Source organism: Acinonyx jubatus, chromosome B2 (genome assembly GCF_027475565.1).
Source record: "Acinonyx jubatus isolate Ajub_Pintada_27869175 chromosome B2, VMU_Ajub_asm_v1.0, whole genome shotgun sequence".
In the NCBI taxonomy this organism is placed as follows: Eukaryota; Metazoa; Chordata; class Mammalia; order Carnivora; family Felidae; genus Acinonyx; species Acinonyx jubatus.
Genome location: NC_069385.1, coordinates 62,300,154 through 62,315,656, shown reverse-complemented (window position 1 = coordinate 62,315,656; position 15,503 = coordinate 62,300,154). Strand labels below are relative to the sequence as shown.

At 41.4% G+C, this 15,503-nt stretch overlaps 1 protein-coding gene and 1 pseudogene across 1 annotated transcript; both read left to right on the top strand.

The window, feature by feature from the left end:
- The first annotated feature begins 668 nt into the window (after positions 1–668).
- On the top strand, positions 669–1,870 carry LOC106979823 (forkhead box protein H1). The gene is given in 6 exon segments (XM_015077779.3): positions 669–779; positions 781–948; positions 951–1,082; positions 1,084–1,330; positions 1,333–1,482; positions 1,485–1,870. Coding segments are annotated over 6 exon segments (1,194 nt in total).
- Positions 1,871–8,699: 6,829 nt separating this feature from the next.
- LOC113598930 (uncharacterized) lies at positions 8,700–8,817 on the top strand (annotated as a pseudogene).
- Positions 8,818–15,503: the final 6,686 nt, after the last annotated feature.

Below are 15,503 nucleotides of genomic sequence, written 5' to 3'. Positions count from 1 at the left end.
CACAATACCCAGATGAGGTGAACACTGCTATAATCCCCATCTTACAGATAAAAAAGCTAGACATAGGGAGTTAATTAACTTATCCAAGATTATCCAAGCAAGTAATTGGCAGCCTCAGAATTCGAACCCAGGCAGTTGGGCTCCTGTTCACTTACTTACCTGACGATCACTCTACACTCTCTGCTGCAAATAATGATTAACCATTTAGTATATTATAAGCCTTGTCCTAAGCACTGGGAGCACAACAACGAACAAGGCAGGTAGAGTCCTTGCCCTCATGGGTTTCATGAAACAGTGGGAGATATAGATAAATAAGCAATTAGAATACAGGATTCTAAGTATTAGCCTAGAGGAGATACAGTGTGCTTAAGTCCGATTATTTCTGGAGGGAGAGGGATCTCAGGAAAAATTCCTTGAAGCAGTAAACAAAAACCGGAAAGATGAGTAGGAGTATTTCACCCACCAGGAGAAATAAAGTTGGAGGTGAGAGGGTAAAGAGGAGGGTGAAAGAAAGAGAATTCGCAAAGGGAAGAGAGTGCATGGAGCATGGGCAGAATGAAAAGCACTTCTGGCAGCCCCAGACCCCCAGCCGTGCCTCACCACACTGCCCCATTGCCCTGAGGCCTCCATGGGGCCAGGCCCCTGCCCACGTTGCTCACCTCCTCTGCATGGGGCCCTGCAGCAACACACGCCTGGGGGTTCCCTGGTCGGAGTCATCCTCCCAGCCCCCCAAGAGGAGGAAAAAGAGATACCTGCGGCCTGACAAGCACCCCCTACACCTACACCTACTTGGCCATGATTTCCTAGGGGATCCAGACCGGGCCCTCCCGCAGGCTGAAACTGGCCCGGATCATCCGTCAGGTTCAAGCTGGGTTCCCCAACTACTGGGAGGACTACGAGGGCTGGGAGGATTCCATCCACCACAACATCTCCTCCAACCATGCTTCGGATGCTTCTGCAAGGTACTTACGGACCCTGAGAAGCCCCAGGCCAAGGGCAACTCCCAGGCAGTAGATGTGAGCCTGATCCCGGCAGAGGTGCTGAGGCTGCAGAACACTGCCCTGTGCCGGCGCTGGCAGAGCAGGAGGGGTGCGGGGAACCCTCGCCAAGGACCCAGGCCCTTAGGTGCTGCACGGCTGGCCCTGCTGGCTGCCCAGACCCCAGCCACCGCCTAGTGAGGGCCTCAGCATAGTGTCTTTGCTAAGGGACCTCAGGGAGGGGGGCCACGGACCAGCCCCAGTCAGGCAGGCTCTGGGCACAGTGGAGGTGTCCACTCCACCTCTGACCTCCGAGAGGACTTTGTGACACCTCTGCCCCCTCCCCGGGCCCAGGAGGAGACTTCCCAGGGGGAAACCATCAGGCCCTCATCCCTCTCCCCTGAGCACAGAGCCTGGCTCCTCTACTTACGGCAAGGTACCCCAGGCCCCTGGGGACTATCCAGTAGAAGTCACAGGGCCTCACTTTGGGGACACCTGCCCACCTCCTGCTGCCAATCTACACTCCCCATGTGATAATGCCCCTGGTTCCACTACCACCCACATCCTGTCCCCAGTGCCCACCTTCAACCAGCCCAGCCTACTAGGGGGTGGCCCTTAAAACCCATGCCCCTTCCCCTCCACTGTGGGGGCTGCTCTGGGATCTAGATGCCCTCTTCTAGGGTGTGCTGCCCAACAAGAGCATCTATGATGTGTGGGTCAGCCACTCCCTGGATCCAGCTGCCTCCACCCCAGGTTGGCTACTCTTCCTGTGCAGCCTGCAGGCTCTCAGGGCAGGGTCTGCTTTCCCTGTCTACCACTTGCTGTCACCATTGGCTTTTGGGGGAACCAAAGCCAAGAGGTCCAAGAGGTGTCTATGGCCACAGCAGCCTTGAAACACCAGACACCAGCAGTGCTGGAAATCCTCAAGTTTCATTGGACCACCCTACAGAGGGCTGTGGCCCAGCTAGGCACCACCCTGGCTCTGACAGTCAGTCATGCCTCTCCTATCCTTAGAAGCAAGACTGGACCGAGTGGAGGCTTTACTTGGAGTAGGCCCTCCCTGATCCCACTTCCTCTCCATGTGTCAGTTCCTCCCCCTGGCTCTGGACTGGGGGAGGGAGACCCTAACAGTGGTTCCAGCCTCAAGTCCTATTCTCCTCATTTGCCTGGGAATGAGGTAGCAGCTTTTTGGGGAAAGGAAATCAAGACCCTACTTGGTTGGGTTTTTTTTTAATTTTTTTAAATGTTTATTTATTTTTAAGAGCTGGAGAGACAGAGTGCGAGTAGGGAAAGGGCAGAGGAAGAAGGAGAGATACAGAATCCGAAGCAGGCTCCAGGCTCTGAGCTGTCAGCACAGAGCCTGATGCCGGGCTCGAACCCACCAGCCGTGAAATCGTGACCTGAGCCGAAGTCGGACGCTTAATCGACTGAGACGCCCAGGCACCCCAAGACCCTACTTAGTTTTCATGGTGCTAGTGGAGAAGAAAAAAGTAAAGGAACAGACAACATTAAAAAAAAAAAAAAAAAAGCACTTTTGGAGTTGCAGAAAGGAGAGGCAAGAGGCAGGGGGCAAAATCAGAGCTATGGACAGAAGTCAGATCACACAGGGATGCACCATCTTTAAAACTTTGAACACTGCCTTTAACCAAGGAACCATTAAATGGTTTCAGAAGTGAGTTTCTTGATCATAGTTGAAACGTATGAAGAACATTATAGCTGCTGTGCAGAGCCTGGCTAATAGGAACACCAGACTGAGGGCAGCAAGACCAGTTAACTAGTGCAGCTATGTGGGTGAAAGGTAATAGCAACCTGATCTATAGGCATGGCCGTGGGCAACACGGGAGGAGGAAAAAGTTCAGAGGTATTTAGGGAAGAGGCACAGAACCTGGGCAGGGTGGAGGAGGGAGGGGAGAGTGGGAAAAAAAGCTGTCAAGGTTGATGACTAAATTTCTAGTTTGCCAAGTGGGCATGGCATCTTGGTGTAGGGCTGGAGGAGGCAAAGAGCTAGATCGAACCAGGGTTGTGTTCCACCGGCGTGTGGAGCAATGGGGGATGAAGGCTGTAGGCAAGAGGATAATTAAAAGGATGGAGGACAAAGTCTAGGTTAAGTAAGGCAGAAAAGAGAAGGGGGAAGGTAAGGAGTTCAAGGAACTGGAGGTTCTTATCTGGCTGTGAGTGAAAAAGGAAAAAATGATGGATTATGGTCAGAAAATGTGATAATGAGACATCAGAGCTGAAGCAGTTCCATAGGACAAAGTAAAAATCTAAAGTAATGCCAAAGGGGTAACAAGACTATGGAAACTCCAGAAAATTAAATATCAAAGAGAGGTGGGGTGCTATCTATCGTAAGGTCAGCGGGGTGTTGGATCAGAGAGGGGAAACAGAGCTGAATGGAGAAGAGAGTTCTGAAAACAATGGATATATCTACCCTGCTTTGCCTCCCCTGATCTTCCTTTGTCTCCAGTAGAAATCATTTACCTTCCATAGTGGTAACAGGGAAGTGAGGCTGGGTAAGTCTGACCACTCCCAGCAATGGCACAAAGGGCTAGAGCGGCCTGGTCTCAAAGGACCCAGCAGCTGTAGCCTGTTCTCACAAAACCTAAGCGACCCGATCCATGCTGTAGGCCTGTCAAATGCTGTGACTTCTGCAGAGTGCACACACAGAGGAGGGGAGGGGGCCTAATGTTTCCTCCCACACTCACATAAATCACTAAGATCTTTATCCAGTATTTATTCAAACAGTATTTACTGAGTGCCAGCTATGTGCCAGGCATACAGTCCTAAGGATTTGTAAAACCACAGTTCAAGGCCGAGGGATGAAGAATCATGCCTGTGCTCCTCTGAAAAACGTATCATACTGGCAAAGTAACTGGGGAAGTAATAAATAAAACTAATGTGTGAGGACTCTTTAAAGAAGTAAACAAATTATTCTAGTCATCAGTATTATTTTCTTGCACTAATATCTTGAAAGAAAAAATGTAAATTGGACAGCATAAATATGTAAAATAGTTGGCATGTAGGGGAGAATTTTTCTGCTTTTCTAAAGATTCGAGACTCATTTTTTAAATTTGAGAGAGGGGATGCGTAGGGGAGGGGAAGAGGGGGAGAGAGAAAGATAGAAAGAGAGAATCTTAAGCAGGCTCCACGCTCAGTGCAGAGCCTGAAGCAGGGCGCAATCCCATGACCCTGGGATCATGACCTGAGCCAAAATCAAGAGTTGGACGCTCAACCTACTGAGCCATTCAGGTGCTCCTAGACTCATTTTTTTAAATGAAGTATCATCGACATAACATTATATTAGTTTCAGGTGTACAACATAATGATTTGATATTTGTATACACTGTCATTGATTACCACAATAAGTCTAGATACCATCTGTGATAGATGAATGGATAAAGAATATGTAATATCTATTAATATGTAATATGTTGATATATTATATCTTTTATTATAATTATTATAATTTATAATAAATTAAATGTATATATTATATATGTATATATTTTATATATATATTGTATATATATATAAAATATATATACACAATGGAATACTACTCGGCCATAAAAAAAACTAAATCTTGCCATTTGTAACGACATGGATAAAACCTGAGTGCATTATACTAGGTGAAATAAGTCAGACAGAGAAAGACAAATACTGTATGATTTCACTTCCATGTGGAATCTGAAAACCAAAACAAATGAACAAACAAAACAAAACTCATAGAGACAGAGAACAGAATCATGGTTGTCAAGACTCAGTTTTGAATCATAAAAACAAATATATTAAGCATCTGAGAAGAACCATAATGTTCTAGATGTAACCTAAATAAGGCACAAGTTTAAGCAAAAAGTAATCATTTATGTGATATAAAAATCCCGAAAACTTTAGATGTGAGATTATGTTTCACTCCTTCCCCCAATAACAAGTTGAAGATGCCCAACCTACAATATTCACAAAACAAACTATTTACTCCTTTCTTCTATATTTTCCAAGGAACACCTTGCAAATTACTTACTAGAATGATTCAAATTTCTCTTCTCCATTGATACTAGATTTCATTTTAATAAATTCATAGACATACAACTCATTAAAATCTTCAGTCTAACAAAGCCTACAGAACATCAAGATACTTTTAATGCCAAATAGATCACAAAAGAAAGTTGGGGTTTTTTTTAGTTATTCTGGGACATTCTAGTACTCGGCTTAAAGCTATAAGGAAGGATGTGATGTTTTCTCTGTCTACCTATTTATCATCGTATTTATCAAACCCAACTTGAACGTATTATTTCAAATCAAGCTAACATTTTTTTAGCAGCCGAAAACTTGGTCTTCAACTCGCTGAATAAAGTGTGTGGTATCTGTGTTCTTCACAGAAATAATGGTGAGAAAGAATCTCATATTTATATCATAGATATACATATATCATACACTTCTAATATAACACATTTTTTTAAGTGATTGCAACAACTCAATGACCTATCCATTAGCCTGGCTAACGTATTAAATCTCTAGGTAGTTTTAAGTGAACTTGAACTTGATTGTTTCTTAGTTCTGCTTCAGAACCCCATGTTCATATGCATGCAATTTCCACAGAAGCGGAAATGTGGATATTGTGGGTCAGTGAGCATTCCTTTCCAGGGTGCTTCTGAGATGAAGCCCCACGATTAACACAGTGCCCTTAATGATGGGCGGGGGACTAAGCATTCCAAGATTGGCCTGGATTCTTGCCAGAAGGGAGAGAAAGGGGTCTTTGTATGTGGACATCTGAAGGGCGGGCATAAACATGTTAGTTGATACTTAACACCCAAAACCAGTGCCAAAACCGTTAGCTCCCCTCAATAGCCTACTCTGGTTTCAACTGTCCGCGACAATGGAGCAGCCACCTCAAAATACAAAACTTGCTCTTTAAACATCCTCAGAGGAATTCCCAAAATAGCAGCTGTTAGAAGAAAACAGACTCTAATTCACTGACATATGCGGACCTTTTAATGTTTTTTCTGGAGACAAGTTGCCCAATTTTTTTGTACCTACATGACCATCTATGCATTTTTAATAATTACCTTGTAGGTTCCGTGATGCAATTCCTCCAGGCACTTGAAGAAGCAGCCCAGGATTCACGTTCAGATGAAATTGTCAGTTTTTGCGACAAGAGACGCAGCTAATTTATGTGGTGAATTTTTTATATGTTTCTTTTTCCCCCTGGTTTTCCTTCCCTGCTGTCCTCGTCCCCTTTCTTCTTCAGTACATTAAGAGATGCCGATGTGCCTGCAGCAACATCCACGGGAGGCTGACTGTAGTGAAGCCAGCCCAGACCCGCCTGCCAGGAGCCGGGCCTCTGTGCCGCCTCAGCAGAGCCCAGCCGCTCCCTCCGAGTCCCCTCCGGGATTTCCTCTGCGATCCCCTTCACCAGGCGGGATCTAATCTCATACCTTCAGTAACTTTTGCGGGCTCCGTTTAGTTCTGGCCGACAGTTATCTGTGTCTCATCAATTCCCCACGGAAAGCAAGCAACCACCTATCTCTAGAGAGCCGTTGGCCAGTCGGGTCTGCGGTGGCAGCAGCTTGGGAAACTCTGGTGTATGTATGAGTGGCCATGTGTAGCCAGATAAGAGACTAAAGGGAGATGCTTGCAATTCCAAGTGCTTTGATTTCCTTCTCCCCTATTTATTCATGCAAAATAGGAACTCTACATTAAGAGATCTTTGGGTTGTTTCATATCCATATATATATATATGACAAGCGTCTATGGGGCAGATGGTTAATGACTTTTCAAAAGAACTAGGGGGTAACTCCGAAATGTCAGTTTTCAACAAAGAGCTCCACAAACAAACAAGTGTGGTCACTACAGGACATTGGCCCCGTGGATGTTTATTTAGGAAGGCAACATCCCTACCGCAGCTCTAAATAAAGAATGCTTCCTCATGAGGAAGCCATTCCATGAGCACAACTACAAAACACCATTAAATGTGAAACATATTTAACACACTTATCAAATTATATCTCTTTAAGAATATGTAGAATCGCGGGGCGCCTGGGTGGCTCAGTCGGTTAAGCGTCCGACTTCAGCTCAGGTCATGATCTCGCGGTCCGTGAGTTCGAGCCCCCCGTCGGACTCTGGGCTGATTGCTCAGAGCCTGGAGCCTGCTTCCGATTCTGTGTCTCCCTCTGTTTCTGCCCCTCCCCCATTCATGCTCTGTCTCTCTCTGTCTCAAAAAGAAATAAAACATTAAAAAAAATTTTTTTTAAATATGTAGAATCGTTTTTAAATACATACATAATAATATAGAAGATGGCTATTAGTCATATGTAAAACTGTCATGATTTTTGAATCATCAAGCACTCTAACATATTTTACAGGGTGATAATGTTTAGAAGTTTTATTTAAGGAACTATTTATTTGGAGTAGGATTACAGTGATACCGTCAAGAATGACACACTTTGGGTATAACTCGAAATTCTGGCAAAGGCAAAAGTAGACATTGCAAACTGAACAAGCCTTTTGTGTGACCTAGTTACATTAGAATATATTAGTAAGGTTGCATATCGTAGGTTTTATGTTTCATTAGAAAGGTCATCACCGATTTGGGTTGAAACGTTAAAGAAAGGAGACCGCATTAGCAGAGTGCTCTTTAAGGGGCTGAAGAATGAATGTACTTTGTTTCATTAGAGTTACCTCACTGTAACTTGATAGTCTGATTTTACAGTAGGAAGAGACAATAAGAGGGCTCGAAGTCCCAGGTTCCGCATTCCTCTTGTTGGAAATGGGTAGGTAATTTCACCATGACATTGTTTCTCCAAAATACAAACATAATTCAGTAAAAGCAGCCCACCTGTTTGTTCTGATTATAACCACAGATATCAGCCCCATGACATGCTAAATCCTAGAAGACCTTAATTTCCAGATTGTAGTGCTCTTTAACATTTACACCACAGTAGTAAGAGATCTTGTGTTCTTTTAAAACATCACAACTTTTAATCCCAGGGTTATTATCAAAACAAATACATGACCAGGTCTCTGTGTGTAATTCTTAGATGTTTTTATGGATTTAACAAAAATATAAGCCTCAATAATCTTCAATAGGTGTTACTTCTAATTATGCCAAGAAGAAATTTTAGATGTTTTGTTGCTATCACTAATGACAAAAAGACGTAAACATACATAATGATTCCTCCTGGAAAGCATTTTGTTGGAAACTTTAATTTCTATAAAAGAATAATAAACTATCATTTAATCTCCACATTACAAGGGTCAAGTTGTGTTTGGCTCTTTTTGGTTACAAAGAACAAGGTATGCAGATTACCTTCTATAATGGCGTTTATTGTAAAGATACTCAAGAAAGTAAGGAAGCAGGAAATATCTCCCCAAGCAAGGTTTTCGAAATAGCTAAGCAGATCTCATGATTCCACTGCATTGCCAGTAGCTCAACTGCAGCTCCAGGAGTCTGTATGTGTGTGCCTCAGTTTCCCTCTCCTCCTCCTTCCAGCTCAGGGCTTCTGCTTGTCTCCCTTCAGAGTATGTCTTCACTTCAAAACCACCCTTTTGGTCTCCATCTCTTTTTGGTTATTTTAAAGTCACGCTCCCTAAGAGCAAAGATACCATTTTGGCAATTAGTCCCCATCCGGATTAGAGTACCACAGTGGGTGGAGTTATCTTCCCTGGGCACTCAGATGCTGACCTGGGTCTTAGCACTGATTGCAGGCCTGATTCTGGCTGTGGCTCGTCTACGGCCATACCACCCTGAACGCACCCGATCTCATCTGATCTCGGAAGCTAAGCAGGGTCGGGCCTGGTTAGTACTTGGATGGGAGACCGATTCTGGCTCTGGCTGGAGTAGCAAGATCACAGGACAAGGCAGGAAATGTTTATATAAGGAAATACTTGCTCATAAAAGGACGGTGGGCACATGGTGTGCACTCACAGCACGACAAGCACTCACAACCTCAATTCTAACACAACACAGAGTTCCTCACCAGAGATTCAGCCTCAAACTGCCTACCATCCATGGGGAAGAATTTGAAGGGCTGGCTATGATCCATCCCTCTAGAGGAACCGGGGTAGATATCAAAAACTCTCATTAGTACCATATTGTCAAGACCTCTTATGGGGTTGCTTATACTAAACTATTCTTTCATCATCTGCCTTTAGCTTTCATTCAAATTAAGAGGAAGGAAAATAGTCTGGTTTTTGGAAATGTTTCTTTGTATTGGCAATAAGAACATTGTTGAGTAGTCCTATCCGGGGCTTGCTCGTATGCAGCTCTATGGGAGAAATTTCCTTTAGGGCTATGTCCTGAGAAAAGTTTCACATGCATCAGAGAGAGTGTTGGTTTCCTCATCACGGATAATTGTCCAAATCTCCCTTTACACTTAGGCTACCACAAATCTTGAACCTCAACATAGAACACAGCTATTTCACCTACGTCCTATTTTGTTTCTGATCTTGACATTTGTTCTACTTCTTATTTTCCTTAATCTTATTTTTTTATGTTTTTCATTTTGCCTTTTTTTTTACAAATTAATTCAAATCCCTTGAGTAAATAAACAGAATACAATGAATAGTATTTTAATAGACCTATTGACAAACAGAGCCTAAGATACAAGAAAAGAACACAATATTTTATCCTATAATCCTGCCTTTCTGAGATTGTCACAAGGGTCCCCTGATATCTGTATGTTCCACTGAACTAAGAATTTAATTGAAAACCACTGCAGAGAAGACCTCACTAAAAAGAACTATCCTAAATTTGAGTAAATATCATAAATAATTTTATATACGAAAATATCACAAGTGTTCAACCTCTATATATTTCCAAATTCCTATTTATATTACCATAATTAGTGCCTAATCCTATAAAATTTATAAGTCAATACCACTTCGAGGACAAACTTTTGTACTTGGCAAAAATGTATAGAAATAAAAGCCAAATTAAAACTGACCACATAGTGGTGATATAAATAGAAATATACAAATTGTCCATATTTTGCCAATAAAAGGAGTGGGATAATCAATGTGATTAGGTGACTTGTTTGTCGAAAGAAAGAAAGAAAGGAAGAAAGAAAGAAAGAAAGAAAGAAAGAAAGAAAGAAAGAAAAGCAAGCTTAAAACTCTTCAAAACCCTATTTCCACTGCTGATTCTCAAGTTCTGTAAGATAGAGTGAATACCTTCTGGTTTTAGTAGAGGAAGGAAACATAGTGACAAATGGCTGTTATGGGATCTGCTTCTCCATCTCCTTGAATAATAGTTTGTCTACTAATGCATAATGCTCTTCTATTTAACCCACCATTGATCTCCACAAAGTGGGCCTTAGGTAATCAAGTAGCCAGTGTTCAAAAATTGTCCTTAATTCAAGAGAAAGGTCTCAAATGTGCAACTCTAATGCCAAAAACTTTCTCAGATTGATCAAAACAATTATTTTTATGTTATCTTTTCCAAGTACGGTCCTTTATATCTTCCACCTACACACACCCTTGTATTCTTCCACCAGACAAACTCAGATAATTTGCTACATACACGGATTCAGGTGACATGTCGCCTCACAAAATCAAACAGGAATAGTAATAAAAAAAAATGTAGAGATTTTCTTTCAAGGCAGAAGAATTTTCTAAGTGATAAAAGAGACGCGTAAGTTTCATATCTCTCTCTAATGAAGATGAAAATCATGTTAAACACCAAATACACTTGTCTAATTACATCAGGAAATACTGTTCTGTATTTGCTAATGAAATGTGATGCTACTATATTCACTGAGAGCCAAAACAAAGTGAAGATATAACATTCTAATTACAAAAAGGCAATTGGTAAAATGGTTGTATGCTTTGAACTGTAATAAAAATTAATAAAATTATGTAAATACAAACACAGTTACTGAAAACATGACACTCTAATTTTAGAAAAGCCACAGAACATAATGACTTAAGAAACTTCAAACCATTTTTAACCTCATTCTCTTCACAGAGAGAAGACTAATGAGAAAATGTTTGTCTAAAAGGCTAATATTTGTTTTGATATATTTACTTCGTTGCTTTCAGTATGGAAGCCACTCCATATCCTCATGGCAGTAAGGATAAAATCCTAAATAAATAAATACGTAAGCATGAATTGTCCATCCACAGGCATTTTGTAACTCACCATGGATGCATTCATAAATGTCTTAATGGCCTTACTACATGGAGTCCTGTTATAATGCAGGAGCCAGAGGACACACAGAACCCTTTCTTTGTATGTTTTCCAAGTCATAAGAAAAGGGATGTACCACGCATCACTGTGTACACAGAGAACATGATTTGACCTCCGTGATCAAATCCATGGTATAACCAGGTGCCTCGTAATAGGCTATTATCATAGCTGGTGCTTAGTGATTCTCCACAGTGGGCTTTGTTCGGCACTAATTTTTCATCCTGAAATCTCTTCATAGCGTTCATGTTGACTCAAGAAATGCAGTGTCTTTAAAATTAACCTTAGGAGTATATGTTCTATTAAATTTTCTAATAATTTAAACATGAAACATTATTAAAATTCATATAGCCTATTCCTACATTTTAATTCTTTAAAATTAACATTTTCATTGGTTACGACAGAGATCAGTGAAATGATAAGCTTTCGAACTTCCATCACTTAACAATACCTTAGTCAAGAAGTGAATGTGGCTCTAAACCAAATAAGCAATTTAAAAACTCTTCAAACGCTGTGTCTCTGAATCGTCTGAATAAATACCATATTCTTTACTAACAGTCTTCAATGACAAATGTGCTTATTTGCAATACACTTACTCAAGGAGTTATAAAGGGACCAGAGATAATGTAAAAGGTCCCTACTTGCTTTAGTATGCAGGAAAAAAAATACTACTTCAAGCCTGAAAATATATGGTGGACAGTATATCTTCCATTTGGTTCTGATTACTTTTTGTAATCTACTGGGAGTTAATACCAGAGCACAGATCTTCTGTGTTTCTACAGAAGTCTCCCCTAAGGTAGGTGTAAGAATTACACCAGCTACAGAGGATGTGAATTTACTCTGGTAAAATTGCTACAAATACACCATCAAAATTATGTATCTATGAAAATTGGGAATATTTTTATTTTTCAGTCACTTTCAGGATATGATTACGTCCACAACGGAGGATTTACTTAATCCATAAAAATATATCATTTATTGTGTTTTTAACATAGCTCTTAAAAAAAAAACACTTCAAGTAGCAAATACACTGTAACAAAATCGGAGTAGTATTTAAAACACCCAGATTAAACATCTAAATGATAAATATTGCATGGTACTGCACATCTGTTCTTTGTAGTGTTTTCTAGTAATACAGCATAGAGCAGCATTTCAGCAAACCAATTCAAACATGAGAATCGCTACAGAGCAAAAGCTCTTGTCACTGTTTGTGATTGTCTAATGGTATATGGTTCAATCATAAAGGGCAGCTGACAGGCTGGTATAAGAAATGAATTTTCTTCTTCCTCCTGACACATCAGGGTAGGGCCCCCTGCTGTAATGCAGAAAATCTTTTATGCAAAAAGAATACACCATCTTTCAGCACATGATTGCTATTCAGAAGATTCTGATTAGGTTTTTTGGTGCATTTTTTAAAATATTGATACAAAATTACATGAAGACCAAACTAAGAGACTAGGCTTATGCCTTCGCTTCCCCACATAGTCATTCTGTGACCTCAGGCATATTACCTTTTTTCTCAATGCCTTTGTTGCCCCATCTTTGAAATGGGAATGGTAATAACAAAGTATGTTTCCTGTCCTAGAATTTTTTAAATGAGGTGGATAAAATGGATGAATGTTTTTCGATTAAAAAGCTCAGCCTATGTAAAAAATACTACCCACGCAGTGCTGGGGAAAACAATGTTCTATTTGCAAACACTTAAAGAAGGGATAGTCACACTAAGAGCCCTAATTAAAAATAAATCAAACATGTGGCATAAAATGTTAGCATTTCAAATTTTAAACATTTCTGGGTATGTTGCAGAAAATGGAAACATTGCACTCTCCTTGGCACAGAAAGACCAAATCGCAAGCCTATCAGATGAGTCTGCGATGAAAACTAAACACTTTTTGTCTGTGGACTGTATGTTAACCACTTTGATAAATACTTCACATTTATTTTCTCAATGAATCCTCACAACCTCTCCTTGAGGTAAGTGCTATTATTAAATCCATTTTAGAAATGAGAAAACTGAAGCCCAGAGGACTTTTTTTAATAGTCCCCCTGGTTGAAATATGTAAGGACAGGAGGATGTTTGAAACTTTTTAAGACAACTGGCAGTCAAGCCGGAGCCAACCCCAGTTTACGCTTTTAAGCACTTTGCTGGTTGTATTAGCATAGTAGAGCTGTATTGATTCATTTGATGAGATCGCCAATATTATGGGAAAGATGGGGGAGTAAAAAGGAAAAAAAAAACACAAGACTTTTGAGCTGGAGAAGAGAGATGAGAGATTGGTGCTCACAGGAGACAGAGATCCTCAGTCCTCTGGACAAAATCCAGTAGAAGCTTGGCAGAATAGGTGGGGGGAGTCATGGACCTCAGCTAAATTGGTGAGAGAGTCACGGAAGAGTGAGGAAAAGGACTGGGCAGGTGGGCTTCCCCCGGGAGAGCCAAGTACGATTATACCAATAATAGAGGCGAAGCAGAGGCTGGGAGGCAGGCTGGCGACGTGCTAGTCACCTGGGAAAGGGATCTCTGAAGGGAAGAGGCACTAATGAATGTGATTTATGTGAGTTCATGTTCATAAGGCTGTATAAATGCAAGTTATTATTGCTTGAGAAGTCTTACATTCACCAGAAGGAAAGTGTTACCTAAGAGAGACATCAGAATAAGATATTCTGTGCAAATTAACTGGGGCTGCTATTCTGTGGCTAAAAACATCCTACCTCTGGCTGAGTATCCCAGGGTCTAATCTGAGATGGTCAGGAATGGATTAGTGCTACTTTCAGAGGGTTGGGGGGAGAGATCAGTGCACACCCTATCAGAGACTGAGGTGCTTCTGGGGTTTTTAAGAAATACAAAGGTGGAGCGCCGGGTGGCTCAGTTGATTGAGCGATTGAGCGTCCGACTCTTGATTTCAGCTCACGTCATGATCCCAGGGCTGTGGGATCGAGCCCCCCATCAGGCTCTGTGCTGAGCGTGGAGCCTCCTTGAGATTCTCTCTCTCCTTCTGTCCCTCTCACCTGCTTACATGCAATCTTTCTCCCTAAAATAAAATTTTAAAAAGAGAAAGAAAGAAGTACAAAGGCAAATCCTGCTCTGGGAAGGAGTAGGGTAACCAACAGATATACTTGAAGGGAGTCTGAGAGGACAGGAAGCACTCAGAGAACAGAGCACAAAAGGTCTGGATGGAGGGAGAGTCCACAGGAGATGCTCATGGCAGAGGCTTAAATGGGAAAGGGCCTCCCCCTGATGAGTTTGAGGATATTCAAGTTGACTGGAATGTCAAGTTTTCTATGCCAGTTTTTTGAATGGAGGTCTGTGGGAGGTTCCTTAGGGAACCTAAGAGTTTTTACATTCAAGAAGCATTGTCTTACACTAAAATTTTTCCTGAGATTACCTAATTCCTTACAAAGAAATGCGTGCACCTGGGGGGCCCTTTTATGAAAAAGAATAAAATACTATGAACAAAAATGATATGCAAAAGTAAGTATTTTTTAATGAAGCTAGATAGGGTCCAGGCACATAAGAAGCTTTGAAGGTTAAGCATAGCATTTGGTTAGGTTGGGACAGAAAGGGCAAAGCACTCAGTAAAGGTCTGACCTGATTCACTCCACCTGCAGGGAGCCAGTAAGAAAAATGGTTGAATGGTTGGAAGGCTTTGGTGCCCTTGGTGCAAAACAAGAAAGAGGATTTTGATTACCAGTGTGGGAAGAGTGCCAGAATATAAAAGCCCTGGAGAAGGTTCTGGCATTAGTTAGAAACCAAAGATTTTTCCGATTATCCCATGGATCTGGAACAAAAATCAAGGGACTCTGCCACAGAGTTACACTTACAAGAAATAATCTGCCTAGAAACACAACGACGATATTCCAATTCAGCTTTGCTATTTTCTTAATGAGTGTTTTTTTTGTAGTCATATGCCCTGCTGTCAATGATCAGAAACCAATCATCTTTAAATTAGTAATCAAACATACTAATAACCACCAGTAGATTGCTAGCTACTCATAGGCACACAACTCTCATGAATAGTTAATTGATTTATTACACCTTATATTGTCTATTATTTAATTCAGAGAAATCAGGCAGAGATTACAGGGAAACCCCGGGACCAGTCTATGAAACACTAATACCACACATTGACTCTTAAATCTGATTTGGCACATGGAGCCACATCATAACCAAACTAAACTGAGTGGTTCCAAGAATGACTTATGTGGATTAAATTAATTCATTGTGTTGAAAACTGTTAGGATTCTAACTCATTTCCAAGCAACTTCACTAAAACTGGGATGATGTCCCTTGGGAAGAGCCCATTGTTGAGTTAAATGACTAGTCTACTGTTTGAGGGGATTTTTTTTTTAAT